The sequence below is a fragment of the Gopherus flavomarginatus genome, chromosome 4 (genome assembly GCF_025201925.1).
Source record: "Gopherus flavomarginatus isolate rGopFla2 chromosome 4, rGopFla2.mat.asm, whole genome shotgun sequence".
In the NCBI taxonomy this organism is placed as follows: Eukaryota; Metazoa; Chordata; order Testudines; family Testudinidae; genus Gopherus; species Gopherus flavomarginatus.
The window spans coordinates 108,355,059-108,375,359 of NC_066620.1; the positions used below are offsets into that span (position 1 = coordinate 108,355,059).

Consider the following 20,301-nt stretch of genomic DNA (forward strand, 5'->3'; position numbering starts at 1 on the left):
TTGTTTTTTTAAAACAGTTTTCACACAGTAATACGTCACTGCCCTCTGCTGGAATATTTTATAATTAAATCCAGGCACAGGCGAAAAGGAAAATACACAGGAAATGTTTTTGTTTTTTCAAAATTGAGTGGTACAGTGTTTGGAAATGAAATTCTGTGAAGTACTGCACTGTAGGGACTATTAGAATCAGCCAATCGGCAGCTAAAACATAGCACGCCTCTGGATGCCCCTCCCCTCTCCCAAAATAATCTGATATTGAAGCAGTAAAGAGTTGGCCAGGATTCCAAAGTAAAGCAATCAGCAGCCAAATTTCAGAGACATTTTGGGAGAGGAAAGAAGCAGATTGTTACTGATGGGGCATCTTCAGCTGGAAAACCAGATCTATCAAAGAGTTCAAAAAACAGAATACAGGTGGGATCTGTGTGCACAGCCTGATTTAAGACTGGGCAAGACCTTTGAGACTGTAGGCACTGCTGGGGAAAAAATCTGGACTGTGTTTGTTAACTATTCCTTGCTCTCTCCCCTGAATCCTCTAAATTTGCAGTGCTCTTTGGCTCCATTTCACTCGTGTTCTGGATGCGAAGAGGCAGATTTAGCAGTTGAGCCAGGTTCATGGCTGCTTTGGGTTGCTGAAAAATCCTGTTGTTATTGGGGTTACTGTCTACACCAGACCCCTGCGGTTCCAGTAGCGCATGGCTGCACCACATCACAGCAGCAAGTACCTTAGGTGCTTCAGCTAGGCCTTGTTAGCAATAGCCCTGCTGGGTCCCAGTAACCCCTCAGACACACGATAAAGGGAAAGTGTTTAGTAGGGCTGGCAGGAAAGGGGGAAGGCTGCAAATACCTCAGCTACAACAGCGTAAGCAGTTACAGTTCAAAGTGAGCACTTGCTGTTCCTGTTTGGGTCACTGAGGCAGTTCAGTCAGGGCTCTTCAGGCCTAGTGCTTGGGGTGCCCTCATCAGTTCAGTCTCCACTCCAGCAAATACACTTTTATGGGTTTCCAAGCCAGACTCAGTGACTCTTTTTGGGCCCCTCTGCACTAGCTCCCTGAGCTGCTGCCCCACGTATGTCCCACACAGCCCTGCACCTAGCTATGATGGCTGGCAGCTTTGCCCATGTGTGGCGCTGTCCTCAGTTCCTGGGGGTTCTCTCCAGCTCCCTGGTGCCATGTGGCTCCCGCTCCCGAACAGAGCCTGGCCACTTCCTGGCTCAGGGCTTTTCCCCTTACCAGGCCAGGGGGAAAGGAAATGCAATGGGGAAGGGGCTGACAGGAGTTGTATTCCCCTCCTTTGCAGACCCATCACACTTCCCTCCTCACCGAAAAAGGATGTGTCCTCGAATCCAGCTCTAGTGCTCATGGAAGTCTTGCTGCCAGCAGGGGCTTGGCACTTGCTTTGCAGCCTCAGGTTTTCCCTTATATCTGAGTGCATTTATAGGTTCATTTCCAGTCTGCAGGACTGGAACCACCCCTCACCTCCCAGCAGTTCTGTCACATCACCGGAGTGAGTTCCCCCTTATAAACATATGCCTTACCAGGGCTTGGTCAAGCTTGATGGGCAACATGTCAGCACTCGCCTCAGCCTGCTGCTCTTTGCTGCCCTTTTCACTGACTGGGATTTTCTCAAGCACTTCTTGAGTCCTGCTGTGGCAAGTTGGTCAGACTTACTGTTGGGTCAGGATCCAGGTCAGATTTGAGCCTGTTGTACTGTAGGATAAAACTGTTCCCAGGTAGGATGGGAGATGGAGTGCCTATGACACCCCGCTGACCACCCTCAATGGCCCCTTGTAGTTCAGTGGTAACTTGGCACACAAACCCTCTTCCTTCAGCACGTTTCAAAGGCACATGAAAGTAATCTTGTGCAGAGCCGCACTGTCCCTTGAAAAGTGCCACCCCAAGCACATGCTTGGGACGCTGGTGCCTAGAGCCAGCCCTGAATGGACTTGGGATGCAAATCTTAGTGTTTGAGAAACTGCAGGTGTTAATTAAAGAGGCCGCAGTCCTGAGGTACCATGACAGTAAGCTCACAACTAAGTTGTCTGCAGACAGCTCCCAGGAGGTATTGCGGCAGTCCTCTTACAACAGAACGGTCAAAACTGGAAACCAGTGGTTTATGCCTCCGAGGCAATAACAAAAACTACGAATCAATATGCTCAAAGAGAGAATGAGGCTTCTGCCTTAATTCCTAGGTGTAAGAAGTTTTATGTCTCTATTGATGGGAGGCCTGTGTTAATTGAAACTGACCATAAACCAGTAACAGCCACTGCCAAAAGGGGCCTGGCAAACACCCAAAGACTAAAGAGATTATTTTTTCAGCAACAAATGTGTGCTTTGCAAATGGACTACATACCGGGGAGAGATTTGGTGGTTGCAGACATACTCTTGCTCATTTGACAGAAGTTCAGCGAAGCAAAGTCCAGAGAGATTTTTGTTCATGTCAATCTGATTTTAAAAAATACAAACTGTCCAGTCTCAGACAAGATATGTACTGCACTTGCCAGAGCTATTGCATAGCATGGAACCCTGCAGAAGGTAGTTAGGGCTATTAGCACAGAGCAACTGGGACAGCATATTCCCAAGCAGGGCCGGCTTCAGGCATCAGCTTATCAAGCAGGTGCTTGGGGCGGCCACTCTGGAGCGGGGCAGCACTTTCAAGTATTCGGCGGCAATTCGGTGGAGGGTCCCTCACTCCCACGTGGAGCGAAGGACTTCCCACTGAATTGCCGCAGATCTCGATCGCAGCTTTTTTTTTTTTTTTGGCTGCTTGGGGCGGCAAAACCCCTGGAGCCAGCCCTGTTCCCAAGACGCATTATCAATATACGAAGGAGCTCTCAGTACAAGGGAGAATTTGTTTAAAGGCACCAGGGTGGTGATTCCTATGGTATTACAGAAAACTATATTAAAAAGGCTACATGAAGGTTATTTAGGGATGGAAAAAGCTAAGAGAAGGGCCCAAGACTTATTGTACTTGCCTCAAAGGAACAGTGACATTGAGACAGCTCTTAAGACTAGTTGTGTATGCCTCCCCCACTACACCCCAGGAAAAAAAATATTGGCCAAGTCAAGTGAAAGAGCCCATGTTGGTGACATAGGAAAAATTGGCTCCCTGGATTAGTTTATATTGGATGGAAAAACTATCTACTTGTCCTTGGCTATTCTCACTTCTCTGACATAGCATTACATCTAAACAGGTGATTGTGCAGAGTAAATCTATTTTTGCTACATGATATACCCAACATAGTAATGTCCGACAATGAGTCACAATTTAGAGGACATGAGTTTAAGCAGATTGCAGTGAAATATGGGTTGAGACATGTAATCACTAGGCTTCATTATCTCCAATCCAATGGGTTGTGGAAAACAGTGTCAAAATAAAGAAGTACCTACCGAAAAAGATGGTGGAGTCAGACGCTGATCCATTATTAGTACTATTAAATTACAGAACAGCACCAATGAAACATGGTTTGTTAGCTGCTGACAATTTGTTCAACAGAAAACAAGATTGCCTGTGCTGCTAGAAACCTATGTCAGGGTCACTAGGGACTAGCACATGTATAAATAGCTAGATAAGGCAAAACAAAAAAAAACCCCAATATAATTTGAGGGTCCCAGGAGCTGTCATCACTGCATGCAAACTATGCTGTGCATCGCTATGAAGGGAAACAATGGTTGCAAACAGCAGAGTTTGCCCTGTGATCATAGGTGGTTGTCATCTCAGCTGGACACATGCTACATTAGAATAGGCTACTCCAAATTTCAGAAGGGAGGGGCACTGAGTGTCCTATTTTTCCCAAGAGGGTCTCAGACAAGCAAGAACCTCTCTGTGTAGAGACTACAGAGTGCAAGGTCTTGGAACAATCAGAACAAGTGGATTTGCTGCCTCCTGACGCCAGTGGTACTGATGTTCCAGGGGAGCCCCACAGGTTTGACTGACAGCATAAGGCACCTTGAAGACTAATATGAATGTTGTTAGCAAGTTTAGTTCCGAGGTTGGTTATAAGTATTTGTGATTGTGTTATATTAATGTGGCTTGGAAGGAGAGATGTGGTGTTGGGGACTGTGACTTTAGTGGAATTGCTTCCCAGGGAGTCTGAGTAAGGTACGGTCAAACTGGTTACACACAGCCATTGGGAACCTTTTACAGCATTAAGCAGTTCTCCTGCAAGCATCTTAAGCACTGAATGATCACTACAGTGGTGTTGAGGATACCAGTACAAGGGCATAGCCACTGGATTTGCAAACTATATTGACCAGGTGGCCAAAACCCTACGTGAGGGAGCATAGAAGAATACAGCTCTTCCTACAGGAGTAGTTGTAGTATGGTCATGAAGTAGCTTCACTGCTGTTCCACAAGCTGGCTGGGAGTATTGTCTTCCCATCCCTGTGACAATCACCCATGAAAAGCCCTCTGCCTTGGTGGAGGCCATTTATAGTAGGAACCATTTACAGAGGATTACAATTAAATAGCTATCGATATTTAATAAATAATAAGTAAGAGACTGAGGAGAAAAGGCCCCAGTACTTCAAGACACTTCAAAATGGCAGATCCCTACATTTAAACAGAGCACCACTGAAGTCAGTGGCCTCCTTATGGGTGCAGGGGTGGGGGAGGAAAGGTGTCTACCTACACAGAGCAAAATCAGGCCCTAAGATGGGGAGTTTGCTGTATGCATATGCACCCATCTCTTTTAGTGTCCTCTTTGATAATGCATTTTCCGCTCCTCTCTACCTACCACATTCGTTTGTTTGTTTGTTGTGTAGTTCTAGGTATAATAGAATGTTAAACTGTATAATAGTGTTCAGCCACTACGTGGCAGTGTGCGTAACATATCTAGAGCCAGTGGTGCCCAACTTTTCAGGGTGCCCCCCTCATCTATGCCCCCCCAATGGAGCTGGGAGCAGGGTCCCAGCTGGGGCCGAGGCTGGGGGTGGGAGTGGAACTGAAGCCGGCCGTGGTGTGTGTGTGGGTGTGTGTGGAGGGAACAAGGGTTAGGGTTAGGAAGCGCTGCAGCCAGACCACAGAAGCCTGACCCCTGCTAGTAGCAACCCTACACTCTACCAAGTACTAAGTGTAGATGACACAAGGAGGTCTCATTGCCTACTTCAAGTTTGTGTTCTCTCTTTTAAATGAAATCCTGTATCTACCACTCAGTCAAGCCTGAGATGATTTATTTTTTGTTAGTTGGTTGCCATGGAATGAATTGTGCTGCTTAATTCATGGGCTGTACAAAATGCTGGCAAATGTTTGCAACTGCAAAATCTGTTTTAATTTGCTACAGAGCACGAGTTCTCAACATTTTTCTTTCTGAGCCCCCAACATACCATAAAAACTCCACATCCCACCTGTGCCACAATAACTGGTTTTCTGAATATAAAAGCCAGGGCCAGCGTTAAGAGGTAGCAAGCAGGGAAGTTACCCAGGGCCCAAGGGGCATTGTGAAGCTAAGTTGCTCAGGCTTCTGTTTCAGCCCCAAGGGGCAGGACTTAGGGCCCCACGCTTCAGACCTATGCAGTGGGACTTCTGCTTTCTGCCCTGGGACCCAGCAGGTCTAACACTGGTTCTGCTTGACGGACCCCCCAAAACCTGCTTGTGGTTCCCCGGGGGGGCCTGGACCACTGCTTGAGAACTACTGCTATAGAGCGCAACAAAGACACAAAGCAGCATTGCTCATGTCATTTTGCTTTATAATAAAACAAAGCCTAATAACTAGATTTCAGGATGAAAATGATGGCATTCTACTCAGTGTTCATGGGAACTCAGAACACTTTGCTAAACAAATCCTCCTAGTTTTTAATATAATGTAAGTGCATTTTCTCTGCCGAGGCTCACATATGGGGTCGTAGATGAAATATATTTCAGTGGCTTTCTGTGCTCTTTGTAGTTTAACATTAGAGCTTTTGCATGTAAGCCATAGCAACTACTCAGCTATGTTTTTGGCTAAGAGGTATGACAATTGGCTAAAATATTTTAGCAGTGATTAGTCAAAATACTATCGATTATGAGATTCAGTTTAAACCCTGCTAAGATATTGAAGTTATACTTTCAGTGTCAATATAACTGGGTTGCCACTAAATGAATGACCCAGCATAACTCTTCAGTCATGCATTGGATTTGGCATTGAATTAATCGCAACAAGAAAAACTGAATTGTGCAAAATACATTCCCGGCTTAACTGGATTTATTCCCAGAGTTTTGGCTATGCAAACCCCAGTGCACATACTGAATAAGCAGCAGCTTATTTTCCAACATTCCACCAACTAAAGTTTTCCCATTGAACTGTAAGAAAGAAAAAAATCATTAAAATATTTTAATTCTTTGTAACACTAATAACATGAATATTTATTTGAAAAATATTTCTTTCCACTTTAGTCCATCTTTAAATCAGTTACACTAACTTCCACTAACTACCATTTCAAATTACTGTCATTTTTCTCTCGTATTGGTAAAAGATACAACTACAGTAAACTATTCCACAATTTTGGAAAAAGTATGAGAGGTTATTCTTTCCCTCTCCTCCTATGATGAATTAGAAGCTTAAAATAACAAGGACAGAGATTATGGAACTAAAATATATGTTGACATATTTAACCTCACAAATAAATATATATATACAAGGGAGGTTGTGACATCAACAACAAAGCAGAGATTTTACATTGCAAAAGTGAGAGCATCCAAGAACATTTGACATAGACAGTTAAGGACTACTACATGGTAGTAAAAAAGGAGCAAATTCTTAATTTAGCAAAAATATAGGCAACTGTACATGAATCTGTTGGTTAGGTTACAGCTAGGCTTCAGCCAGGATATTTCTTTTACTCTTTACTTCATATTTTATTGAACGACTGTGTTTCATTAATTCCTTAATGTCCAGAAGTATTTTCTTTTCCTTCTTGTCACTGCAGAACATCCTAGACAGGTAGAAATCTCACAGTAAGCTACTATCTGAACACTATTATCTACTGCAGGTAGCCAGGTGGGATGATAATATACAAGTTCTGAAAATGCTCATACATAAATTTTCCCTAAATTCTTTTCCTTGATAAAAGTATTTGACCAAATTCATACCTAGGATAATTACATTTGACGTCAATAGGAATGAATTTAGCGTATACAGGCATGTAAGGATTTTGTGCTAATGTGAAAAAGGTTTGGTTGGGTTATTTGTAGGACCTTTACTTCAGAACAGTGTTTTAGGATTGAATGTGATTAAAATATATGTCTTCCCTGCAGTGATCAAGGTGTTTGTAGTTAAGGATAATATTCCATTTGTGTGGGCACAGAATAAAATGATCTTTGTAAACAAGTGGATGCAAAGAGGCCATGGAGGTACAAATCCAAATACCCTGATACGGAACATCTAATTGCTTCTTAACTGAGAACTAATCAATAGCTGTATGACATCAGACCAATGGTTTGTGGAAGTGTGATGAAAAAAACTGATTGAAATTTTTAGGTAAAAATAATTTGATGAAAAACGGCCTTTTTGGGAAAATGCCTTTTTTGGAAACATTTTTTTTTTGAAATTTTCATGGAAAATCCCATTTTCTGGCCAGCTCTATTACTGACATTTTAAACAAAATGTGCATTTACGGGTGTTTCACAATCTGGCATAGGTTTCTACATATTTTCAAGAATAGTTGTGCACTTTTGAGAATAGTGTTAGAAATGGCCATATGGTGCAATGGCTTAGAAAAGTAAAGTATTTTATGTTCTTCTTTTACTTCTGCACACACTTCTGTGCATAGCACAATAATACAGAACTCAGTTTATGTTGCTTGGTCATTGCATCTCAAACAGTACGGATCTATATTTAGTTTAATCAGCGGTTGCCAGTGAAAGCTTGAAGATGTGGATGATGCAAGTCCACAGGAAGATGCTGAATGCTATTGTGTAATGTACTGTGACCTTGAGAGCCATCATAAATTGCAATGTCATGTGACAGAGGTTCTCTGTACACAGAACAGGGCCACAATATAGAAAATGGACAAGCTAACCTGGGCTTACAAGGGATCTGTGCAGTATTGTAACTAACAAACTTATAGCACTATATTACAAACTGTGGGGTCCTTTGTAATATTTCTTATGAATGTACATGCTAATGACTCCCATTTCACTTGACCAACATGAGCAATCAGCATTGGCTCACACATACCAGTGTGGTGGTTACAATGGGAGGTGTCCCCTTTTTGTAAATCAATGAATATTGAAACATATGCCTTTGTGTAAAGTCTAGCACTCGCTTTTTTTACTCATGCTGAACCAACTGAAACCACACACACACAGATATGGGCTTAAAATTTGTCAGAGAGTTATCAGTGGCTTGCACACCCTTATCACAAGCAAATCCTGGTGCGCATGTATGTGATAAATGGTTTTCTGTGCATATGGATACAATGCTGTCCAGAGTTTATAGACTAGTTTCTATATGCAATATTTGGATCCAATTTTCTTTGTGTGGTTAGCCCTGAAGATTTACTTATTCATTTGGTCAAAATAACCCTTTGACACTGGAGTTAGGGCTTTCCTCACCTGTGGAAAACACTGCAGGCAATGGACACCTAAACAGCAAGAGTTTAACAAATACAGTCAGGAAAATCCACATTTCTCATGAAGACAAGACTGACTAAGACAGTTGCATCCAAGAGCTTGTGTGTACTGTGGGATACTTCTCCTGTTTTCTCTAACAGACCCAAGTCTTGTTACCATTCAGCTCCAACATTATTGAGAGATGGGCTTAAGGAACTTCTTCAGTCTTGCAAATATACACATAGGACCATACCTAAATTAGCTGTCCCAGTATCCTGTTGGCTGGGATAGAGCTGATGTTTGAAAACAGTCTTTATTTCATGGTGGGAAAATGTCAGTATCAGTACTATGTACGAGAAAATGACTGACTCTTTCAATGGGGAAAAAACCTTTTCTCAAGAAGAAGCTGTTAATAGGACGACAATATACCATGGGGAAAATGACTAAATCTGGTAATATAATTCTCCCCACTCAGTCTCCAAGTACTCCATTGTTTAGAATCTCCAGGTTGCATGTTGTCTTGTGGTTCAGAAGTTCAGAAACCCGATCAGAACTTTGTGCTATGGCTGAATGTGTCTGACATCATGATATTTTTATAGAAGTTGTCTGAGTGAGCACTGTAGTACCCCTTGACTTTGTCAATAACCTGATGGACTGGGATGATTGATGTCTGCTCTCCATCCACTTGGGCAAACTTTGATGAGGGTTTGTCAATGAAAGTATTGTCTAGGAAGGGGAAAAGAAACAGGAACAGGAAATTAGGGCTTTTAAAACAAGCTCATTATCTACCAGATTTGTAACCTGCAGGCAATCTGCCTCTACATTACTGTAGGTAATTTATTTTTTCAATTATATTGCTCTGCTGATTTTTTTAATATAGCCATTAAATAGCTTGCCATTATACCTTCTATTTTCTTTTCAGTTATATGCTGTAGACTAAATTCTACATATTCTAACCTACATAGCTGGAATCCTAGCCTCTCTGTTCAGTCCTTTCTTGAATCTACTCCCCTATCACCCCTTTTGCTTATGCTGCAACTATATCAAGGCACAGTAGGATCCATTAGTTTGTCTGCTGAAGATTCCAGCTACAGAACACTCAAATTAAAAAGGTTGTCTGGGTATTACAGTATTACAGGAGAGGGGGTGATGCAAGCATTGCTTTGGTAACATTTGGTAAATAGTGCCCCACTGAACCAAATAATGAAATAGCTGAAAAATGCTAGTGAAAAGCATTTAATAATATGAATCATAACAGTTAAACCATTATCAAATAACACAAAAAAACAAGCACAGAAAGCAGCAGATGATTCCAAATAAAAATAAGATGAGCAGATTTTAAAACTGGCCTGATTCTTACAATTGCATCTATTTGACTTTCTAGCACATGGAGAATACAAGGATAGCTGAGGAGCTATGCTTGTGGTTTGTGGCACTAAATAGATGTGGAAAACTCGTATGTTTTCATGTTTCATGTGCTCTAAACCAAGCATGAAGCAGGAGAGAAAAAGAGAGAAGACAGTTCATTCTTTCCCTCCACTCCTTTCACTTTCAAAAATCTACATCCCACTGTGTGTGATGATGTCAGTAACACTTCTGATGACCACATCATACCTTATTATCACCATGTACCCAAGTTGGTTTGAAGGGCATTTTACACGGGGAACCCAGGTATATCTGAGTACTCAGCTATAAGGAGAAAGTATTTTATTTCTGCTGTGTGGATCATCGTTCTCCACTTCACCTGATACTGACTAAGGTGTATTCAGAGGGTCTCGAGTACCTCCACAGCTGCCACCTTTAACCCTGTATCCTTCACTCACATAACCTCCAGTGTGGTACTTTTCTTCAGACAAAGAGGACAAGCATCCACTTGTGTAACTAACAGCATTTCAGTTCTGAGTCTGACCAGTAGGGAGAGCCCATGTAGTGAGCAATCATTACCTCACCTTTTTAGACTGTTTATATTAATGAGTTCTCCATCCTCGTCTTTGGGACCAGAATCTCTCTTTTTAACCCTAGTCTGATATGACCCAATAAAAAGTTTGGTAACAAGATGAATGGCTGCATGAAGCAATGCTCTCCACTGCTGGCACTTTAGTCAACCAGCTTGGTACAGCTTATAGTAAAACCACCTTCAGATAATTCTTCTGTAAAAGGTAATTTTAATTTTATTATATTAATATTAGAATATGTTTTATATAAAATATGATATAAAATATACTGCTTACCAATGAAAACAAAATAAAAATGCAGGTTTCAGAAAGGATTTAATGATGGTACCAAGCTATAATTCTCATAAAGATTTGCAATATGAAATGCTGCTTGAATTGCACGTAAAAGAGAAATGGATTGCACAGAGGAAAATCTAAACAGTTTTATTATGAAGAAAGGAACAGGCAGTTTAAGAATGATTATTTCTTTAAAGCGGGAGAAAATGGCTAATGAATTATAGCAAATAACTCCTTGTACTACTGCAGATGGCTGTGTTCTTCAGTTTCATTTACTTGCTAGCCAATGAGGTTTTTCTATTTATTTTGTTTGAAAGGAATTTAAAATGAATTCTTGTGTCCTAGGAAAGACTGTTTCTGTACCCAAAAATGATTACGCACAATCACACAGCATCATTAAAACTAATTCTCATTTTCCAAAACTTTTTTTGTACTCTATATACCTATCCAAAGCTCTCTGGAGTCAATGGGAGTCTTCTGGTTGAATTAAACGTGTTTTGGATTGGACCCTGGGGATGAAATCTTGGCCCACTGAAGTCAATGCGAGTTTTGCCATTGATATCTGTGGAGTTAGTATTTCAGCATATATGATCTTTCATTGCTTCATGTGACTGCTTTCTCTCAGTCCCTTATCACAGCTGTGCCACGTGATTCTGAAAACTCATGAAAATGGTTTCTTTTGTCCGTTCTACTAAACAAATACTCAACTTGAGTAGTAACACACAACAAAGTTTCTAGGCATATTTGAAAAATACGATACGTCATTCAGATCTAATTTTGATGTACCTGAAAGATATTTTAAAACCAATAGGTAGGAGATTGAATTCTATAATGGCTATAGGCCCAAATAAAGAGACAATTTCTTAGAGCCCTGGCATAACCTTTTATATATTTATTCCTTCTAGAAATGTACCGTGATATATCTAGCAATTTATCACATCGCTTTTGACAGTAGAGTGCTTTTTTGGGGTCTTTTTGCTTTCAAATGCACTTTTTTTTTTTAAATTAATGTTACTTTTTTTTTTTTAACAGGCATCACATGGTGAGCAGTAATACTGTGACATTGTACGTTTTCTAGAAGGGAAATCTTTCAGATGTTCCATGCAGTGTATAGACAACCAGAGTTCGAAGCATATTTGCCCTTTCAATTACAGCCTATCAGCAAGAAGATGAATAGTGAAGAATAAGCAGTATTTCTGATTAGCAACAGTCCTTTTTGTGTCAATTAGGACTTCATGCAAGTGATTCCCCCTCCACCCTGCTGAAATCATGCATTCAACAAAAATGAAGCACACTTTACCTGGAATGTTCCACCTCTGCTGAGGAAATGCTCTTAGAAGACATTATCTATACCATAAACATATGAATGTCTGGGTCAATTCCAGGGATCAACAACCATGTTAACAGGTACCAAGACATACATCTATTACACTGTATACTAAAAATGGTTATAGATTTGCCAAGATATGAATCTGAGTAGATTAGCTGTGCAAAAAACTATGGATAAAAAATAATTTCTGAATTTTTTTTCATGCCATGAAAACTTGTTTGAGAAGCAATGTAGATATCTAAAAAAACTGGATCCAGTCAAAATTACTTTAGAGTGCCACAGGTAGAAAAAGTGAAGTAAAATATATATTTCAAATGGTCAAGGGAAAAGGAAATCACTATAATATTAAAAAGAACACAGAATATTTTCGTGCTTCTATAATATCCACTAAATTATTGCATTACTATCTGTGACCCAATTTAGGAGAGCCCTGAAACTCCTAATTAAGTCCCTCCCTATCCAGGAAGCACTTAGTCACTTGCTTAGCTTTAAGCATATGATTGAGGCCATGGCTACACTAGAGAGTTGCAGCGCTGGTGAGGGGGTTACAGCGCTGCAACTTAGGATGTGGCCACACTTGCAAAGCACGGCCAGCGCTGCAACTCCCTGGTTGCAGCGCTGGCTTTACACCCGGTCGTTGCACGGGTGTAGCGATTCCAGCGCTGGTGATCCAGCGCTGGTCAGCAAGTGTGGACCCCACCAGCGATTTTATTGACCTCCGGGGTATAAGGAGGTATCCCAGAATTCCTGTCCATAACAAACCGGAAGAAAGGGGGAGCTTGGAGTTCAGCCAAACTGCTTATTTAAAAAACAAACACAGCTCCTGTTTGCTGAGCAAGCGGAGGCAGGCAGGTGAATTACTTTGGAATGTTCACAGCTGTTTGCTTGAAGAGAGAAACAGCATGCTCACACGGCAGAGGGGGAGGGGGAAGTCCATGTTGAGCAGATGCTTATCTGGTCTGACGGCTATTTAGGAGTACATAATTTGCATTTAGTGAATGAGAGAGGGGTGGGGGAAGGGGTCAGAACTTTTAAAATGATTGAAGGTAGGCACTGTGTGTCTTCCAGTCCTTAGAACTTGCAAGGCAGGGAGCTGAGAAAAGTGTCAGCTCCAAAAATCCATTCTGTCTGTCTCCCCGACGCTCCCTGTCACATTCCACCCCACCCCCCTCTTTTGAAAAGCACGTTGCAGCCACTTGAATGCTGGGATAGCTGCCCACAATGCACCACTCCCAACAGCGCTGCAAATGCTGCAAATGTGGCCACACTGCAGCGCTGGTAGCTGTCAGTGTGGCCACACTGCAGTGCTGGCCCTACACAGCTGTACGAACACAGCTGTAACTACCAGCGCTGCAGAACTGTAAGTGTAGCCATGGCCTAAGTGTTTTCCTGAGTGAGGATGCTTTTATGAATTGGGCCTGAGGGGTTTGATTCATGGCCAGGGGCGATGGAGGTGCAATTGAAATATGAGGTGTACACAGTATAGCTGTGCCTTTGAGGCATTTCATTCGAAAGGGCATATAGTAATAGCACTACCTAGAGTTTCAATTAAGAGCGAGCTTGTTTTAAGTTCCAGCTCCACCGATATCCAATGGAGACTGCTCAGGAAATGTGCTGAATCAGCTCATCCTGTGGGCCTTTGGCCACACCTTCTTCACGGCTAGCCCTTTGTGGAAATAGTGGTGGTGGCACATTTGTGCTGCTGTAACTCCCCTTTTAATAGGATTTTTCTACCACCAAGGTCTGGCAGCCCAGGTTCCAGTGGCAAAGTACATAAAACTCCATGACTAGTGTAGTTAACTCACAATTAAAAACATATAAGTAGTTACTTGGACATAAGAAACTAGCTTGAGTAATAAAAACATCCTATAGAAACACTCCTTTATATGGACAACATTCTCGGTTCATTTCAGAACCTCTTATCTGATGTCTCATCTCCCTGCACACAGAGGCTCTGACTAATGTTAGTGGGGGATATGCACATGTAGGAAGAGCAAAATGTTGAGTGTTGATCTGCAATAAGGTTCTGAGTGGAGAATTTTGCACAAGGTTAAAAAATATTCAGTACCTGGTCTGATCATTATTCCAAAAGGATAGCCTCCCAGTTTGTTTGAAGGCATAACAAATTCATTCTTTTTTTTTTATATTTTTGTTCTTCCTTTTTCTACTTACATTTTATTATCTGGGATCTTTTTTATTTCTCCTAATGCATTAATCCAATGCACTAATCCATTTTCTTTTAAGACTGCACTGCAGAAGCACTAAAAGTAGTGAAAACACATGATCAAGCATGCTCTAATTGCTAACATTCTACAAAGGCCCTAATTTACCAAAGCATTGAAGTATGTATTTAATTTTAAGTGTGTCTTTATCGTTAAGCACAGGCTTGCTGTGATCTAACAAAAAAGTGCTGATAGAGTCCTATACAGCAGTTTTATAACTTCTCAGTTGTCATTGGCATAAATGGAATTGTATGTCAACAGAACTACACACAGAACTGAGAATGTGCTGTGGATTGAACCACAGAGAGATGTACATGACTCTATAACATATAAAATTTGACACATTTATAGTATGATCATCAGGAAAAAAGAGAATGTGACCAGGTACTATCTGCTGAGTAGGCACTGCTGTAGTGTCATAATAGCAGCACGCTTACTAAAATAAACCAAGCACTATGAAAGCTGATGTGGGGAGGAAACCCCTTTTATATGGTAAAGACAGCTAGAAATATGGGGCGGGGGGGGGTCTGTGGAAGACGATGGTCTGTATGGCTGGTCGATGCTAAGTAGTGTGATCTAATGGGTTTGCCAGTGGCAGTCACAGATGCTAGGATTTGGTTCTGATGACTGTGGGTGTTAGAGGCACAAAGCCAGCAGGAAGCTTGTTGTGAGCAGGACCGTGAAGGGAAACATGACAGGACTTCTGGGAGCCCGAGTTCACTGAACAGGCACACTGGGGGATTTCTGATCAAGGGAATTTCTTTCTGCTGTTTGTTGCACTGTGTTTAGGGAAACAGGACTTTGTGTACATTCTTTGTAAGCAAATAAGATTACACCAATTAAATACCTGACTCATATTAACAACTTCTCCTCACTGAAACAATCCCGCAAGGCCCGGAATACTGGCTAACTGTTCAGGCCAAAGGGGCAACATAAACATTTGAAAAACTGCATTTAATCAGCAAGCTATCATCCACTTGAATGAACCATGTGATAAGGAGAAGGAAAAGCAGGAAGGTAATTCCTGGTACTAAGCCACATCACCTGTTCAGACTGTGGGCAAAATTCTCCTCTCCAAATCACACAGTGAAATTGACTCTGATGCTCTGTTCTCCATATTTGTGTAGAGCTTCAACTGATGTCAGTAGGCAATCTACACATGAAAGGAGACTGGAGTATCAGAAATGGGACCTGTCTTGTGACTCTGTGAAGTGTATTTAGTATTATAAAAAGTCTGAAAGTTCCTTCTAGTCAGTTCATTTAAGCCAAGTCTGTATTTTTGAAATTATTCATAAAGGAGATGATAATTTCAATGAGCGAATCTAACAGATTGTTTTTGAAACAGATAGATTCCCTTTTTACAGACTGGGTTAAATATATGTGAACATTGATTTCCATTACATTTTAGAAGAATATTTCTTGATAACATTTGTCTTTTGCAGAAAGCTATCCATGGAGGCATTGGTTAATGAAAGTTCAATAGAAAAATCACTTTGCTTTATAGGCTTCTCTAATCCAAAACAAATATGAGCACATGAGCTTTCAGGTCATTGTTGTTCTGTTGTTTGGGTATCATTAAAATGTTCCTAGAATAAATACATAATTATTTTGTGTGAATGGAATATAGAGATATAGTTGGTCCTTTTTATTACACACATGGCATCTGAACAGCTATGTAATAACTACTGTATGCTATTTGTACAAGGGGGAAAACAGTGTATATTTTGTTAACATGGTACTGTCAAACCTCCAAATAACTTCCATTTGTCCCTTTCCTTTGTCAGTAAATGTAGTAACAATTAAATGGCAGGCAGCCTGGCCTAGTGGACAGCAGACTGGCATGGGCCTCAGAAGACATGGGTTCTATCCCAACTCTGCTTTCTAGCCTGTTATATGACTGTGGAAATGTTGCATCACCTCTCTGTTCCTCAGTTTCTCTAACATGGGCTACTGTTACCTACCTACCTTTTAAATCTTTTGGTAAAAGTGCTAAGTAAGAGCTAAGTATTTTTATTAAATGTACTTTTTCTATCACAATAAAAGTCCAAGATTAGATATTTATCAAGATTGGTGAATATTGCCTCATGACAGCCCTTATTAAAAAAAAACGTTTTTTAAAATGCTTATTGACTTTTTTTTATGCATGAAGGTAACACAAGTCATGGCATACCTATTGTGCAAAGTAAACATTCACAATGTGAAGCACCATACCAGAAAGATCTCTTTGATGTACTAGAAATAACCCACCTGTATGGCTGTTTCTTTTGAAGTATGTATTTGAAGTGGATTTAGATTTGGATGTCAGATAGGTTGAGTTGGAGCCAATAGAACTGGAGGACAAGGATTTCCCAATATTATCTGAGCTTTTCTTTATAATATTAGTTGCTGTCTTGCTCCAGTCTGAAAATGAATTGACATTTTTTTAAATCATTCATTTCTATCAGGGCTAAACTCCTGCTTCTCTCAATTATTTAATTTCCAAGCATCAGAAGCACTTTTTACATTACTTATAACAAAGTGTTCTGCTCTAGTTCTTGTCCGGTGGCATCTTTTGTTCTTTAGAAAGCAGGACTATTTCAAGATGCTTTACTTTGTTATTAAGGATGACATTAAAGAACATTAGTTGATGTTTCCACTTTCCAGTTAGGGTTAAAACTGGTTGATGGTCAGAGGTGGTACATTTCTGAGTTGCCGGAAGATGCTTGATCCCTGATTTGCCCCAGGTCCCTCCCCCATTCCACCCCTTCCCCCAAGCTCCTACCCCGCCTCTTCCCCACTTCTCCCCCCCTTCCCTGAGCATGCCCCACGCTTGCTTCTCCCCCTCTCCCCTTAGTGCCTCCTGCATGCCCCTGAACAGCTGATTGTGGCAGGCAGAAGGCACTGGGAGGAGAGGGAGGAGCTAATGGGGGGGGCTGCTGGGCACCCATTATTTTTTTGCTGGAGCACCGATGGAGTCAGTGCCTCTGTTGATGAGATAGTAAAAAATGGCACTGCCAAACTTCTTATAAAACTTCTTATAAAAGTAACAACAACTACTATTCTTTATTTGTATTCTGGTAATGCCAAGAGACTCCAGGCAGGGATTAGGGCCCTGTAGTGCAAGTTTTGGGTGCACAAAGAATAAACAATCAGGTCCTTACCCTTTTTCTATGATTAAAAAGAACAATGCAAAGAAATGTGGTTCACAAGCATAGATAACCAAGGACCTCCATAATTTTAAATCTTAGACTGTGTGTTCTGTAGGGCAAGGACTGTGGGGCAGGTTCATCAAGAGTGGAGCGGGAAGAACCAAGGTTGACTTTTAGCCACCTTTGCACTCTTGCAATTCTGGATCTGGGTGGCTGGATTCTAATTTACACCCAGCTAGACATTCCAGCAGCAAGAGATTATTGGGGTCTGTGATTGCCCTGGCCATATCCTCTGTGCTGAGGAACCCAGGAGAAGGGGTGTGTGGGCACTATTACTCTGGCTACTCCATGCAGGAATTCCCCTACTAGAAGGAATCATAAGGGGGCTGGATCTTCTAGATCTAAGGCTGCTTTGTACTGCTTAATTTGGACCCTGGGTTTTCCTATATATGTGTACAGTACTTAACATACTGATATAATAATAATATATATTTGAACAGAATAACTTTAAATGGTCTAATTTGCATCTAATTTGCATTGTTAAACTAAGCTTTTCTTACAGTTGAAACAAACAATTCCCCCCCAAGTCATACTCCCCTCCCCCAAATTAGGATAAAAAGTTACTTCACGATTAAATGTTGTTAGAATATTGACATTCCAAACCTCACAATGTATGTTTCAAAATTAGTATGTACAGGAGTAAATTTAACAGCTAATTTTACAAAACACATTGCAACACATACCTGCATGTAAGGTTAGTTTCAAGTCCTTGTTCCTTTTGTTGTTCTGACTATTATAATTTATTCTTCTGGGAGGAAAGTAATTCACATGCAGAGGGGCCCAAGCAAAGACCTATGTACCACTTAAATCTTTAATGGGTGGTTTAGTTTATGTAAGCAACAGGATTTTATATTGACTCTTTGCACTAGGGTGAATTTTACTATTTTTGTGCTAACCATGACAACATACAGATTTTTGATCAGATTGTGTTCTAAAGTTCATTATAATCTGATCATGTTTTAAAATCTTATTTGATTTACTCTTCCAGTTGCTAATGGTGTCATGCTGACCCTCCCTAACAAACCAGCCAGCAGTGAAGAGTTGGTAAGTATAAAAAGTAATTATGCCACAGAAAGTACCACCATTGAAGTCCTTGAATGCTTCAAACTTTTATTGCTATCCTCCCGAAAGGCTGCCAACAGCAGTGTAAAAATATGGAAATAATTTGGTCCATCTGCAGCTGCCAGTTCATGATTTACAGCATGCATGTTGGAAACTGAATGCATGAAATAATCTGGATACCCGATCAGAATTAATGTATCTTTCCTAGTTTGTCTTAACTTTGATTTCATGAGTCAGGATTTCTTAATATGAAATGACTATATAAGAGGCATCACAGCTTACAGTGAGAATACCTCACCTGCTGGCATTAAAGTAATTAGGACAAAATAGTAGTACACTAAGTTGCCCATGGCCATGCTGTCACACACAGTACCAATTTACACCAGCTGATGCTCTGACCTTGGGTTTGTGAGTAAGTATCATATGGTCAAAAGTGTAAGCATCCACATTGCTGCAACTCACTTCAAATCTTTAGGTCAGACAGTGGACTTATGGTTTACATAGAAAAAAATAATATTTCTGAGAGTATATCAAACTATGGCATGTTAATGTGAGTTCAATGGAGCAATGCTGATTTACACCAGCCGTGGAGTTGGGCCAATATTATCAACACATTGGGAAGTGGCTTTTGTGCCTGCGGAAGGCCCAGAGCAATAGTTGTTTGCTATGGGGAGCAGCAGTAGCAAGTTCCCACAAAGGGACCTTACATTCCCTTCCACTTTGAGATCCTGTTTGTAGGAAGGGACATCAATTTCTGGGTGTGCTCAAGCCTCTTTTACTCTGCCACTGGTAAATCTCTTCTGGCTACTCTGGTTTCTATGGCTATAATATTGGGGGAAAAGAGCTTGGATGCACACAGGATACATGTGGCGTTGAAAGATCTCTGCCTCATCAGTTCAACATATGGCTCTTCTGAAGCACCTCCAATATTCCCTCCACATTAGTCTGATAGCTCATAGGACCACTTGGTCTGGCACAAGCCCCTCATACATAAGGAAAAGGGGCCAGGATTTGACGCTCTGAATCCTTATTTAAACAGTGAATCACTGTTGCTGTAAAACAAAAGGGACTTCCAAAGCCATGCTCACAGCATTACAAAATTTAATTTTTCCAGTGAAGCCAGCTGGTAAAGTGAGGACTGGAGACTTTTTTATGGAGCGCTCTCTGAAGAGTCCCTAGGCAATCATTATTACAGTCATAGGCTATTAATAATCCTGTTCCTTACTCTTTCCACATCTGTGGCCTAAACTGTGTTAAATGCAAGAGACCCAAGCTGTGCACCTGGCCTTTTCCAGTCTATTTCTGATCTCAGAAATGGAGCCATGAAATGTGCATGCATTTTTTTTTTTTTACCTGAGTTGTCTGCCAGTCGGAATCTGCCACAACAGAGATGCCTCCTCCATTGTTTCTGCACATTCTCTTTCATAGCACAGTGGAATACAAATATAAATAAACCTGAGAGAAATGCAAACAAATGGATAAATCAAAATTTTATTTGTATAAAATCTTAATGTTGTAAACATTCTGAAAACCACTATGAACTGGTCTTCAGCATCAACCTGCATTACTGAGGTGTACAAGGTAACAGGTGCTTGAGTCACTGGGTGCTTACCCATCCTCTAGATTGTACACAACCATGACTTTCATTGACTTGAATGAGCATTTTGCGCTCATAAACATAACAAGATCAAGACCCCCCAAAGCCAAGTGTAGAGGGAGATTTTTCCTGTTTAACTCCTAGT

The 20,301-nt window shown here is 41.0% G+C and overlaps 1 protein-coding gene across 3 annotated transcripts in view; it reads right to left on the minus strand.

Moving 5' to 3' along the window:
- Positions 1–6,146: 6,146 nt before the first annotated feature.
- ADGRG6 (adhesion G protein-coupled receptor G6) overlaps positions 6,147–20,301 on the minus strand; it is a 174,014-nt gene continuing 159,859 nt past the window's right edge. For 2 of the 3 annotated variants that reach the window (XM_050949480.1, XM_050949479.1), the window contains exons 22-25: positions 19,913–20,014; positions 16,557–16,709; positions 12,058–12,104; positions 9,155–9,252 (exon numbers count right to left, since the gene is read on the minus strand). In XM_050949480.1, coding sequence (XP_050805437.1) covers positions 12,091–12,104; positions 16,557–16,709; positions 19,913–20,014 — 269 coding nt within the window. In that variant the 3' untranslated portion in view covers positions 9,155–9,252; positions 12,058–12,090. Of the gene's footprint in view, positions 9,253–12,057; positions 12,105–16,556; positions 16,710–19,912; positions 20,015–20,301 lie in introns of all 3 variants that reach the window. The other variant, XM_050949482.1, reaches the window with a different exon arrangement.